General features: G+C 30.5%; 1 protein-coding gene across 1 annotated transcript; it reads right to left on the reverse strand.

Moving 5' to 3' along the window:
• Positions 1-12,202: 12,202 nt before the first annotated feature.
• On the reverse strand, positions 12,203-13,023 carry LOC135959262 (uncharacterized). Its single transcript, XM_065510381.1, has 2 exons — positions 12,884-13,023; positions 12,203-12,829 (listed from the first exon to the last, which is right to left on the reverse strand). Exons 1-2 carry the CDS (start codon positions 12,972-12,974, stop codon positions 12,330-12,332), a joined length of 591 nt encoding a protein of 196 aa, XP_065366453.1. The 5' UTR covers positions 12,975-13,023; the 3' UTR covers positions 12,203-12,329.
• Between the last annotated feature and the right edge of the window lie 707 nt (positions 13,024-13,730).

Raw genomic sequence — 13,730 nt, forward strand, 5'->3', positions numbered from 1 at the left:
CAGTACCGAACGCAACAGATTCGTTTGAAGTGATCATTGGCCGAAAAACGCCAACAGAGAAAAGATGAGCTGTTCTTTTGTCTCGGATTCCATATGTTGTCAGAAAGATGGGAAAAGGTCATAGCTAACAATGGCCAATACATTTAAAAAATTTATATTGTACTAATGTTTCAAAATAAAAGCTAAAATTTTTAAAAAATTCAGAATTTTTAAGTCATACAGCCAATATAATACAATCATCATATTGGGTACTTATTGTTCTGTCATAAATATTAGAAGACAAAAATTGTGAAAAACACAACTTATTGCAAGATCTGAATAAAATTTTAAATTGTACTTACATTAAGTACAATTTTAGGCTTATTCTGAAGCAAAATTTTATGAAATTTTTATTTTTTTTAATTTTACTAGATTTTTTTTTGGTTTTTTAGATATAGCGTGCTACGTATGATTCCTATATTTTTTCTTTTATACAATAGAAAACAATTTTTTCACTGGGGCTGAGGTGTTTTTCGTTACGATAGTTCCCGATATATCGAGTTATTTAAAAAAAACTTGTCTAAATCACTGTGCGTCGATATCTATTCCAGACTTAGCAAGGCCTTTTCAAACCACCCTCTTTATAGTAATAATAAAACAAAAAAACAAGTGTTAATAACAAATACTACTACTACAGCACAACACAACACAGAGTGGATGTCTGAAGGTGTTGCTGCAAGTGTTAGTAAGTGTTGTTGTTGATGTTGTTCCTTCTCTGCTGACGTTGTTGTTATTGTTGTTGCTGTTGTAGGTGTAAAGAAAAATAACCATGTAACTTGCATTCCACCGTGTTCGAGCTGTATTTGCATTCATTTTAACTGCGTTTATTTTATTATTTTTTTACACTCTACTTTTTTTTATATTTTATTTTATTTACAAGGTTAAATACCCAAACAGCCTTAAGGAAATTTGCAATATTTATATTTATTTTTCTTATATTTTTTTTGTTGCTTTGCATTCAAGTGACACACACAATTAACATTAATGAACTTTTGTTTTCTATTTTTTCGTTGTTCTTTCTATTTTTAGTGCAAGTGTAAGGATAAATACTTAACTGGGATTAAAATGTTTTATATGTTTCATAACATTCATGTTCATGTTTTATAACATTCAGCGAATGTTATTGAAATTAAATATTTAAGGATAAATTTAAGAAAAAAATAATTAATTCATTACATTTTTATGTTATTCACTTAGGGTTAGTATTCTTGAATTTTGGAAATAATTAGACCACAGGGTATACGTAACCAATTTATACCACATAGGCTAGCTAAATATGATTTTGAAACGAAATTTAAAAAAAATATTTTATTTTTAAAAATCGAAAATCGAAAGAAAATCGGACTCTAGAAAAATACTTAAACCAATAATTACTCAAAATAATCACACATACGAGTATTGTTTTTGTTTTAAAATAGTTTTTTTTTATAATACATTATCACCACTCGCATCCCACTAAGAGACCAAAAAGCTCTAAAAGGAATGGACCTAAGCTTTCATTTGAAAAAAGTTTGATTTTGCCCTAAAAAATCAAAAAGTTACAAAACATTTATTTTGCTATATATCACACTCGCATTCCACTAAGTAACCAAATAGGTCATAAAGGAATAGACCCAAGTTTTATTTTGAGCAAAAAAAAATGTAAAAAAGGGCACATTTTAAAAAAAAGTTAGTCAAAAATTGCATATTTTGAGTTGCAAAACAATTATATTGATAGATATCCCACTTGCATCCCACTAAGCGACTAAATATGTCTTCAAGAAAAATATCTCAGCTTTCTGTTGAGCAAAAAAAAATTAAAAACAGGGCCCATTTCGAAAAAAAGTCAACAAAGTTTTTGATTTTGCGAAAAAAGTCAAAAATTTTATGTTTTGAGTTACAAAATATTTATTTTAATAGATTATTTAATAGATATTTCAAGAAAAAAAGGGCCCATTTTAAAAAAAAGTCAAAAAAGTTTTTGATTTCGGAAAAAAAATATTAAAATTTTTTTATTTTTTTTAAATATTTTTTTTCGAAAGATTGAAGAAATAGCTATCTAAACTAGTTGGGACACATTTTGCTAAGAACAATAGGTAATAAGTTACATGGATGAGAAAAATCACATGTTTGGCCAAAATGTAAAATTTTGACCCCCTCTAACTCCGAGAGTTCTTGACCGATCTTGGTGCAAATTTCATCCCGATCGGAAGACATCGATTTTAAAAGTTGGTTCACTTGACGTGAAATACCCCATATAGAAGATTGGAAACTCACTCTAACTTTATTTCAGATACTTTAATCATTCCTAGGTCCTTAGTAGTGACAAGGTTTTCGTTTTTATTTTGATTTTCATAATGTATTGATTTTAAAGTTTTTTGAAAAATGAATGTCGTTTCTAATAAAATTTTCAATGAAACTAAATTATTGAGATAGTTTTGTCCAATTTTTGTTTATATAAACTAAATTTGTTTTTCATTTTAATTTCAAAATAAATATATTCGACTCTTCGATTAATCAACTATTACTGATTTTTTATTCATTCGAATTAAAAATATATTATTCCTCGATTATTCAAATAACAACTGTAATGTTATGTAAATTTTGTAATGAGATTAATTTCAGAATGATTATACTTCAAAATAAAAATTTTAAATACTTTTAGGTAACAAAATTTATTTTTTTTCCAAAGTTGTTTTTTCATTTTTTGAAATTTTTTGCAATTGTTTCTTTATTTTTTTTTAAAAATTTTTTAAATTTAATTTTTTTTTTTGAAATTTAAAATTTTTATTTTAAAATTTAATTTTTTTTTTGTTTTTTAATTTTTTTTTAATATTGCCGAAAAAAAAACTTTTGGTAAAAAAAAATTGGGGTTTAAAAATATTTTTTCCGATTTTGACCCATTGTAGGTCCAACTTACTATGGTTTTATATAGGCAGATATAGGCAAAAAATCGAGATTGTCCTGGCTTTTTCCTTATATCTCAGGCATTTGTGGGCCGATTTTCTCGATTTTAAATAGCCACCAGCCGGAAGAATTACTTAAAATTAATTAGAATTATGAATCGTGTATGTAAGTTATTTGAGGGCTTCGGAAAGTTGATTTCAACAGACAGATGGACACGAAGGTGAAGGATATAAAAATGTTTTTAATTTTCTAATGATGGCTTTAACTTTTGAAATTTATATTGGACATATGGCCACTGCGGCTGTTCTTGACGAAGCGCATTCCGGACGTTAAATTTTAAAGTACTTTTACGAGCATTGCTGGCTTCCAAAGCTTCAATTGTTGCTATTTTATCAGCATAAACCAGTGACTTTACGTGAAATAATCGAGAGGTGCCAAATTGCACGACCTTAGAGGCCTATTGACAGGTTCACTTCTCGCAATCAAGTTATCGCCATATTTTGTTTTCAATAAAACGATAGATGCGGTCGCCGTATGGCATGTAGCATCATCCTGTTGAAGTCACATCTCGCCCGAATCAATGTCATCCATATTGTTACGTTTTTACCTTTTAAAAACGGTGGTTTATTTCCTTTAAATAACCCGTATTCTTTTGATTGCAAATACAAGCAGTTTAGTAGTTTAAAATTAGTAAAAACTCTTTATTTATTCAAATGTACAAACCAACAGTTTAAATAGTCACAATGTGTGTTAATACACACACTTATATTATACAGTTTAAATAGTGTACAAAAATCGACTGGCAATGCAGTTGATGTTAATTCTAACATCGTCTATAAGACCCCTTTCACACTAGGCAATTTAGTTGCGCAAGAGAAGAAAATTTTATATGCTGTTTTGTTGTTGGGCAAGAGACTTGCGCAACTAAATTGCCTAGTGTGAAAGGGGTCTAAACAACTAAACTAACTGCAACCGTTGCCACTATTTATATACAGCGCCATCTTCCAGTAGCTTCATGAATTATCTTAACGGACAAAACTAATATGTTCTATTTCTAGATCTTTTAGAAGTTTCAATTTCAATGTTGCCATATTTACAAACAATGTTTTTTTATACCCTACACCACTATAGTGGGGATGGTATAATGCGTTTGTGCACATGTTTATAACACCCATAAATATTGGTCTAACACCCACCTTAAAGATCCGATCGACTTAGAATCACTTTCTGAGTCGATTAAACGATGTCCGTCCGTCCGTCTGTCCATGTAAACCTTGTGCGCAAAGTACAGGTCGCAATTTTGAAGATATTTCGATCAAATTTGGTACATATAATTTTTTCGGCCCAAGGACCAAGCCTATTGAAACTGGCTGAAATCGGTTCATTATTTCACCTAGCCCCCATACAAATGTCCTCCCGAAATTTGACTTTATCGGTCATAAATGTTTAATTTATATATGTATCTCCACAAATTTCGCTCTAAATAAGTTTTATATATTCGAAATTCGTGCCACCAAATTTTGTTACGATCGGTTCATAATTAGTCATAGCTCCCATATAGACCCGCTTCCAAAAATCATTTTAAAGTGCATAAATCTCTTAAAAATGTTTTTATACACACAAAATTCACCATAAATAACTTTCATATAGACATAAATCACATGACCTAATTCTATGGTGATCGGTCCATAATTGGTCATAGCTCCCATATAAGACCCACTTCCGCAAATCACTCACAAATATAAATTATTGTTATTTTAAAAGAAAAATGTTTTTGCTCATTTACTTGGTGTAGGGTATTATTAAGCGTTAAGCCAAAAATAAGCCTCATCGCTGAAGACAATTTTGCGATAAAACTGTCGCCTATAAGTTTCGCGAATCGATGACTGATTTTCGAAGTAAATTTGGAAAATTTGGTAGCGTTATTCAAGCAACAATATATTCATGATGATTTGCTAGAGTATACTGATCATAAATGTCAAAATGTGAGCGCCGCATGATAGTACATTTGACAGTAAACCATTTGGTAAGTTCTATCGGACTTAAAAGAACACTCTTTATTAATTAAGGCTTTCAAATATCAGCTATATTCCACAGTGGCATACAAATGAGTGCCCATTTGTTGCCAATCGAATGATTCGGTTGCACATACAGAATTGTTTGGCTCTATCAAATGAGAGTCAGTGGATAAAAAAGAATTTAGGTTGAAGCAAACAAACTTCTGTTACCCTTGCTACTACGAAACTGTTTTCTCTGTGTACTTTAATTGCATGTACTTAAAGATACATATGTATAAGGTTTCTTTTTTAATTCTTTACACTAATATTCATTTTATCCCTACCTGACTTTAGGTCATAGATTACAAATGTCTTCCATCTATGGTTGTCATTCTGCAATTTATTCATATAGAAATTGTCTGGAAATGTGTGCAGCATGAGTAAATATGTATTTATCCGCATGTTTCAGTTTGAACATGTGTATTTTTTGGGGAATTGTTAGAATAGGCGTTGATGTCATCAACATTTAACATTTTAAAAAGTTCACCTTCAGTTTTTCTAACCACTTTCAACTTCTTTTCTATGATTCCTCTTCACCCTTTTATTATTACAAAAAAAAAAGTTCATGAGATGTGGTAGATGGTAGTAAGTGTTGATATTGTTGTTGTTAGTGTATGCTGCAACTGTAACCTTTTATTATTGTTGCTGCAGCAAAAGTTGGACTGTTATCATTGTTGTTTTTATTGCCGTTGCACTTACTGTATGTAGTTAGTAGTTGTTGTTTGAAAAATAAAGGATGTTGTAAGCGTAGTTGTAACAATTGTTTTCTATTCTTTTTTCCTCCTTTTTTTTTTGTTGTTGAACAGCATCTCATGTTACTGTTTCTTGTTGCTGCTGCAACTACTCGTACTTTTTTACAATGACGACGACGACGATAACTACATACTTCAATGTCATTATAATATTATATGCTGCACAGTGGTTTGTAGCAGAGAAAATATTAATTACCTTTTGTAAGATTTTATACAAAATATTGAAAAATAGTAAAACTAGGATACATACTAAACTTTAGAATATTCCCTTTTATATTTTTTGAATGTATTAACCCACTGTGCTTCAGATTTCTATGTGTTAAAAGACACACGTAACTTTTCTACCATTATATCTATTCACATTAGGGTGGTTCTTATAGATATATAAGGCTTGAATAACCACTAAGTCCAAATATTGTAAAATTTTTCTATTCTATGGAGGCATTTTTTTCAAAAAAATTATTAATTAAAATCGAGGAGCCACAGAACAAAAAAATCGAAAAAATACCTTTTGTTCTGCGGCTCCTTAATTATAATTTTTTTTAGACGTTTCTCCACATAATTAATGATAGCTCAAAAACCTTTAGTCCGATGTTACTAAAATAAACATAGAAAAGTTGAGATTTACATAACCTTTAATTCGTTCGTATTTTGAGTTTTAATCGGCTCAGTATTTTCGGAGTTATAATAACAACATGAAGGAAAAATATATTTTTTACTTGAAAATAGCAATTTTTTTTTTTTTTTAAAATTCATGAAAAATTGAAAACGGCAGAAATTGTTTAGATTTATTGCTTTATCGCAAAGCCACATATAATAGCAACAAAATGAGATACTGATCATAAAAATCGATTGATTCTTTTCGAATTTATTCACAATTAAGTGAATTCGCTCATTTTCACAAAATTTTAGTTTTTTGTTTGATATTCATATAATTTGAGTAGTTAAAGTTCTTCTTTCGATTGATTGAATTTTGAAAACTTTTTCTACATGCTTTGTACAAATGTTCACATATATATTGCGTTTAAATCGGCTCAGTAGTTTCGGAGTTATAATAACAAATTGAAGTAAAAAATATATTTTTTACGTGAAAATAGCAAATTTTTTTGTTTTAAAAAAATCATGAAAAATCGAAAAAGGCATAAATTTATCAGATTTATTGCTTTATCGTAAAGTCACATGTAATGACTTTAAATATTGATGGATTCTTTTCGAATTTATTCACAATTAAGCGAATTCGCTCATTTTCACAAAATTTTAGTTTTTTATTTGATATACATAAAATTTGAGTAGTTAATGTTCTTCTTTCGATTGATTGAATATTGAAAACTTTTTCTACATGCTTTGTACAAATGTTCACATATATATTGTGTTTCAATCGGCTCAGTAGTTTAGGAGTTATAATAACAATCGAAGCAAAAAAATATATATTTTTATGTGAAAATAGCTAATTTTTTTGATTTAAAAAAATCATGAAAAATCAAAAAAGGCAGAAATTGTTCAGATTTATTGCTTTATCGGAAAGCCACATGTAATAGGAACAAAATGAGGTATTGATCATAAATATTGATGGATTCCTTTCGAATTTATTCACAATTCTGAATTTTCAAGACTTTATGTGGAGATTTGTAGTTTTGAGAAGCTGTCAAGTCAGGAAAGTGAAGAAAATTAAATGCGTTTTTATCAAAAAGTTGTTTTTTTTTAATTTTAAGAGATTGATATGATATTTTTACGTTTTAACCTTTTCAAAGCGTTAGTTTATTTCCTTTAAATAAACCGGATACTTTTGATTGCAAATAAAAGCCGTTTAGTAGTTTGAAAATTGTAACAACTCTTTATTTATTTAAAATGTACAACAACATAATTAAATAGTCACTCAATGTTTTTTTATACACGTTTATAAATTCTCAGAAATACAGACACACTTTATAATGTACACGAATTCACTTGAAAAATACAGCACACTTTAAGGCACTCAGTTGATGTTTATTCGAATAGCGTCTCTGATAAACTCCCTAACGACTACAACCTCTGCCACTATTTATAACACTGCCATCAGCACTCTAGATTTCTCTTTAACTGTCTAGAGGTTTCTATACATACGCCATCTGTGGTGTACTTTCTACAATATACGGTCGCAGCAAACAGCGTTGCCAACTTACGATCAATGGTCAACTGAAAGCTTTTATCAATGTTAATAATGCCCACAGATATGTTACAGTTTGCTATTACAGCACTGTTATTTGAAAGCATTAGGCTACATTTAAATCAGCCGTTAAAATCGTTATATTTGAATTCAAGTACAATTTCGTAACAATATTTTGAGTGGAATGGAGGTTTTACATCCATTTGTCTAAAAGACATAATCAACAGCTATTTTCAATATTTTAAAAACAAAAAATATCTTAAATATTTATGCTCCTTTTTCTGCTTAAGGTTAACCCTAATGTACATATGAATGTGGGGGTTTTGCAGGTGTATGTTTTAATTTGTGTCTACTTAAATTGTATTATTTTCATCGTATTCCTGTGCTGTTTTGTTGTTGTTGTTGATGTGTAAAGCCTTCGGCTGCATTTTACTTTCCTCCACATTCAACACCTGTTTCAAGGATATTTTCAACAGTTGTATAATTTTATTTTTTCGTTCGAGATACCCACAAACATACTTTAAGTAAAACTAAATGTTATGCCTATTGCAATTTACAAAAACACAATAAATACTTACTAACATTCAAATGTTATTAATGTCTTTAAATATGAGTTGGATGTGTGTTAAAGAATTTTGCATTTAAATGCACGTAATTCTTCTGCTAACAACATGTGAAACTGACATGTGTTTAATAATTTCAACCAGCAATTTTCAATCACATAAAATAATATAATTATTTAAATTTTAATCTGCATAATTAATTGCATGCGTATGAGTAATATTTTCTTTATTTGATTCGTGAGCAAAGGAATTTTTAATTGCTCATACGTCTGGTTGACTAACATAAATGTGTTAGCTATGAATTGCCAGACAATTTGCAAGAAATTCAGCAGTAATGTCAATGACATTTCTTTATGGTTAATACAATGACATTTCTTCATGGAAGTTGATGTGAGAACATATTGATGAAATAAATTTTAAAATTGTCTGAAATTTATTTTGGTTTTTAATAAAATTTGCACACGGAAAATTATTTGATTTGCATTTGTTTAATTTTACTTTTCTTGACACTTGCTATAGAAATTTTGAATGACTATTCAATGACATGTCAGAGTCAATGACATGACATGTTAAAGTCAATGACATATCATGATTTTAGGTCGAATGAGAATTGATTATCGAAACGCATTTTCGATGGAAGGAGTGGGCAGCAAGAACATGTTTTGTTCCAACAAAAATAAATAGCACAATTTATAGTAAATTTTTAAAGATTCTCTCATCTCATTTATTAATAAAAAAAAATAATTAATATTGCATATTTAAACAAGACAATGTTACAATTCACATCTCAAAATCCAAATCGTGGTTCAGTGAACATAATATTCCGTCTTTCAGAAGGATTTAAATGTGATGGAGAATTTGTGAGGTTGTTTCAAAACTTTAAAATAATATATGTCATCACCTTAAATGCAAACAGACGTAACTAAAGTTTTATTTGTATTTACAGGAGAAGCAAGAAAAATTATAAAATCAATAATGGAAAAGTATTCTTAGCAATTTTTTGCGTTTGAATATATTTAATAAAGTTACCATTTTTGATCGCAGGGGAATTCGCTGAACGAGAAATTCCGGGAATTCCGCATAATTTTCAATCCCGAAATCCCGGAAAATTATGCGAGAATTCCCAGGAATTATTTTCCTTAGTTTTATGGGATGTTTTTGAACTTGACTTTCTCTAAAAGATGCTTAAAGCTCCAAAAACAAAATTCAGAAGATTCATACATTAAAAGGACTTAACATAAATTGACCAATAACAAGTTCATTATACAAATTATTCCAAAAACTCGTGAATGTTCACAGAATTATATTCCGATCGAAAGTGTCATTATTTTAGTATTTAGCTTTTTCAAAAAGAGTAAAACGAACATTTTTGGAATAAAACCACCTACCGTGGAATTGTATTTTTTTCATATTATTGGGTTTTCTTCAAGTTTTAATTAACATCTTTACATAATTTTTGATTTAATTAGCAAAACATTGCCAATTCAAAATTAAAAAATAAAACTAAAATATTTTTTGCAAATTAACGGAATTAATTAAAAAATTAATATACTAATTTGAAATTATGACAGAATAACGGTTAGTTTGTTTAGAAAGTCATGTCAAAAGAAAACAAAAATGTTGCCACTAGTTTTTTTTTAAAAGCCAACGGATTTTATGTGAACAATGCTTTATATGTAAAGAGTTTTCCAATAGGGACTTCCGAACTTTGACAGTTGATAGCGGCAACATTGTTGAAGCTACATCTGTATTTTTTTTGCCAAATCACCATGGACGAATATAACGTTCAACAACACGTGCCAATGATAAAATTGTTTTACGAAAATGTGTGTTCTGTTCGGGCAATGTTCCTTTAGGTTCGCCCATTTTACGGTGAGCCCCATTTCTGGATGAACGGGTACGTCAACAAACAAAATTGTCGAATTTGGGAGGATACCAATCCACATGAGATCCGACAGCGTTCAATGCATCCCAATAAAGTCAACGTCATTGGATCATATTTCTTTCAGAACGACGTTGGCCAGGACATCATCTTCAGCAAGCGCTATAGGTCGATGATTACCGACTTCTTATGAACTGAATTGGATGATATGAACACCAACGACGGTGCTACATGTCGCACAGCTCATGCCACATTGGATATTCTGCACGAGCGACTTGAGAGTATGGTCATCTCACGTGCAGGTGATGTGAACTAGCCACCAAGATCGAGCGATTTGACCTCGTTAGACTTTTTCTTTTGGGGTTTTCTTAAGACTTAGGTCTATGCGAATAAGCAACAAACCACAGCGGCCCTCAAATCCAACATAACCAAAGCCATGGGCCAAATTAAGCCTTATTTATTCCTTCCTCTTTCTCTAGGTTTCCACGTAGCAATTTTTATTGCTAAGCACGCGCACAAACGTAGGCAGAACATCAGCACGGCGATTTCTGATTGCTTTAGGTGGAGAAAACGTTCGTCACAAATACAAAATTTTGAACGCGAGAAGTTCTATGAAAAACTGAGGTGTATTTTGCTTATATTTTGTGTTGAATGATTTTTTCCACTAATATCTTTGTTTTTTTGCTTTTGGTACTTAAATAAATTAAATGTGTCTGAATTAATCACACCGAATCATAGAAAGATGAAATTTTACATTAATGACAACTGAACTGACAGCATATTGCTTAGCAATAATTGCTCAAGCAATCATTGCACAATGGATTGCTACATATGGCAATTGCGGTTTACACATGGCAAATTTTATGGGCGCAATGAAATGAAGTGCTTTAATCGAAATTACTATGTTGCTAAATATTTTTTAAACAGAAAATTACATAACTTTATACAAACAATGTTTTAAAGAAAAATTTCCATACAAAATTTGATTTTAAAACGGGAGAATCCATGTGAAAGCGGTCGGATTTACCGGCAGTCTTTTTTTATCAGTCTGACTTTATCAATGGAAACTCATTCCGATGTAAAAATATCGCGATTTGCAAATTTTGTAAAAGTATAAACACATTATTGTCCATAACTTCGATACTACTCAAAGTCCAACATAATTTCTGATTCCATTTTAAAGGCAAAGATATTGTCCTTAAAATGGTGTGTATAAATTTGTTTACTTCAATGTAAAAGTATATATTTCATTCCGAAATATCTATCATTAGATACGCATATTGTCTATGTTACTGACTTAGTATTCCAGATATATGTAGGTCAAAAATAGGTAAAAAATCGAGGTTGTCCTGGTTTTTTCTATATCTCAGCCATTTGTGGACCGGTTTTTTCGATTTTAAATAGCAACCGAGCCGGAAGAATCGTGTGTGTTGATTTTAACAGACAGGCGGACAGACAGACGAACACGGCTTAATAGACTCCGCTATCTAAAAGGATCCAGAATATACATATATACTTTATATGGTCGGAAAATTATATTGTGGAAATTACAAACGGAATGACAAACTTATAGTATAATTTCAGAGTACATAAAACTAATTTGTGCAACATTTTATCAACAGAGAATATTTTTGCGAAATTTCAACGAGTTAGCTCCTTTTGTTTGTGCCCAATCGTGTTTTGAACAGACAGACAGACGGACGGACACAGCTAGATCGTCTTAGAATCTTATAAGGATCCAGAATATATATATATATTTATAAGGGTCTGCGACAAATATGTTGATGTGTTACAAACTGAATGACAAAATCACTATACCCCTCATGTCTTTTTTTGATGGTGGCTATAAAAATTACACTTTTATTTTTTATATATGAAACATACATTTGTATTTTCTTTTGCAAAAGTTAAAACTTATGTACGAGTACAATTAAAATCATTGATACAAACAACTGACTACATCCATATTTACAATCAATGCCACCGATATTGACGTAAACGAGTTTAATTGAAATTGTAAAATATTGCCGTGAAAACAAACACAAAAATGCAATTAAACTTGTACAAAGAATTTGCAGAATTTTTCTTCTTTTCATGGTCATAGAAGCCGGATTTCTTAGAAAGAACTACAACTTGTGAAGTGGTATTTGAAGGAATACCTGCTGGCGACAATTGTTGCTGTGTTATAACAACAGGATTTGGTGCAGCAGGTGGCGGCATAGCGGCAATGGGAGCAGTTCCAGCAGGTCTTATATAAGAAGGGGTCATGTTGTGTGCAGGATAGGGTAGGACTGGTAATGCTTGTATAGGCGTATTATTAGCTGGTACAAATGAAACATTGACACCGGGTGGACATATTAATTGTTCAGTTTCGTAAAACCTTGTGGTATTTAAGAGATCAGGTTCGCGGACTCGTTGTTTGTAACAGCCATTGGAAAAGTGTTCAACACGTTCAATTGTGGTCGCTGGTAGTGGATAAGTAGCATTGGGATAATGATTATAGTCTGGAAAGGAAATAATTATAAAACAAACTTGTTTAATATTACTTCAAAACCTACCTAAGGGACCAACAGCAACCATGGCAATTTGTTGAATTTGTAGAGCAATTTGTAGAAATACTAGCAAAATAATAGCATGTTTTTCAGCCATATTTTTTGAAAATTATTGAAATTTACAAATGCTTTCTGTACAATGATAAAATTAAAACTAAATTTATTACTAGCTTAGTAAATATCCGCGGTCTGTAAATTGTTATTTTTATTTAATTTCTATTAAATGTTTATTTAGATGGCATTTTTATTGTAAACATTATAGAAGGCATAAAATATTTAATAAATAAAGTGACCAGATCAATTGCTAAATGATTTTAGAATAAATATTCAAACGTTGGAGAAGGAGAAAGGACTTGAACTTGGTGAACGATTGCAGGACAACCAATTGTGAATCTGACCTATTAGCTGTTGATTTAGAGAGAATGTTTCCGGATCTCAACCAATTCTACGGCGTGGACGCTGCACAGTGGTATGAGAATAAAAAAAGATGGAAATAAATCTGTTACTTCTAAACCCTTACGCCGATTTGAATGAAATTTCACATACACAAAGAGGAAGTGTTGTCGAGTTTAAGTTTTGAACTTGGACCTCATGGGCCCACCAAGGGTCCTCAAATTTGGACCCCTCGGGAATGTTACATATTTAAAACGACCATATTTCTTCGTTTGTGTTCCGATTTAAAAAAAAATTACACATATAGAATCTCCTCATAGAGCACTACAAAAAACCTATCAATTATCTGTTATAGATTAGGAGATATTCGCATTTGGAAATTAAATTTTTACCCACCCTACTCCAGTTTTTTGATAACAGTGGATCCAAATATTTCACGATTTTCTCAAATTTTCCTTTA

This window comes from Calliphora vicina, chromosome 4 (assembly GCF_958450345.1).
Source record: "Calliphora vicina chromosome 4, idCalVici1.1, whole genome shotgun sequence".
NCBI classification, from domain to species: Eukaryota; Metazoa; Arthropoda; class Insecta; order Diptera; family Calliphoridae; genus Calliphora; species Calliphora vicina.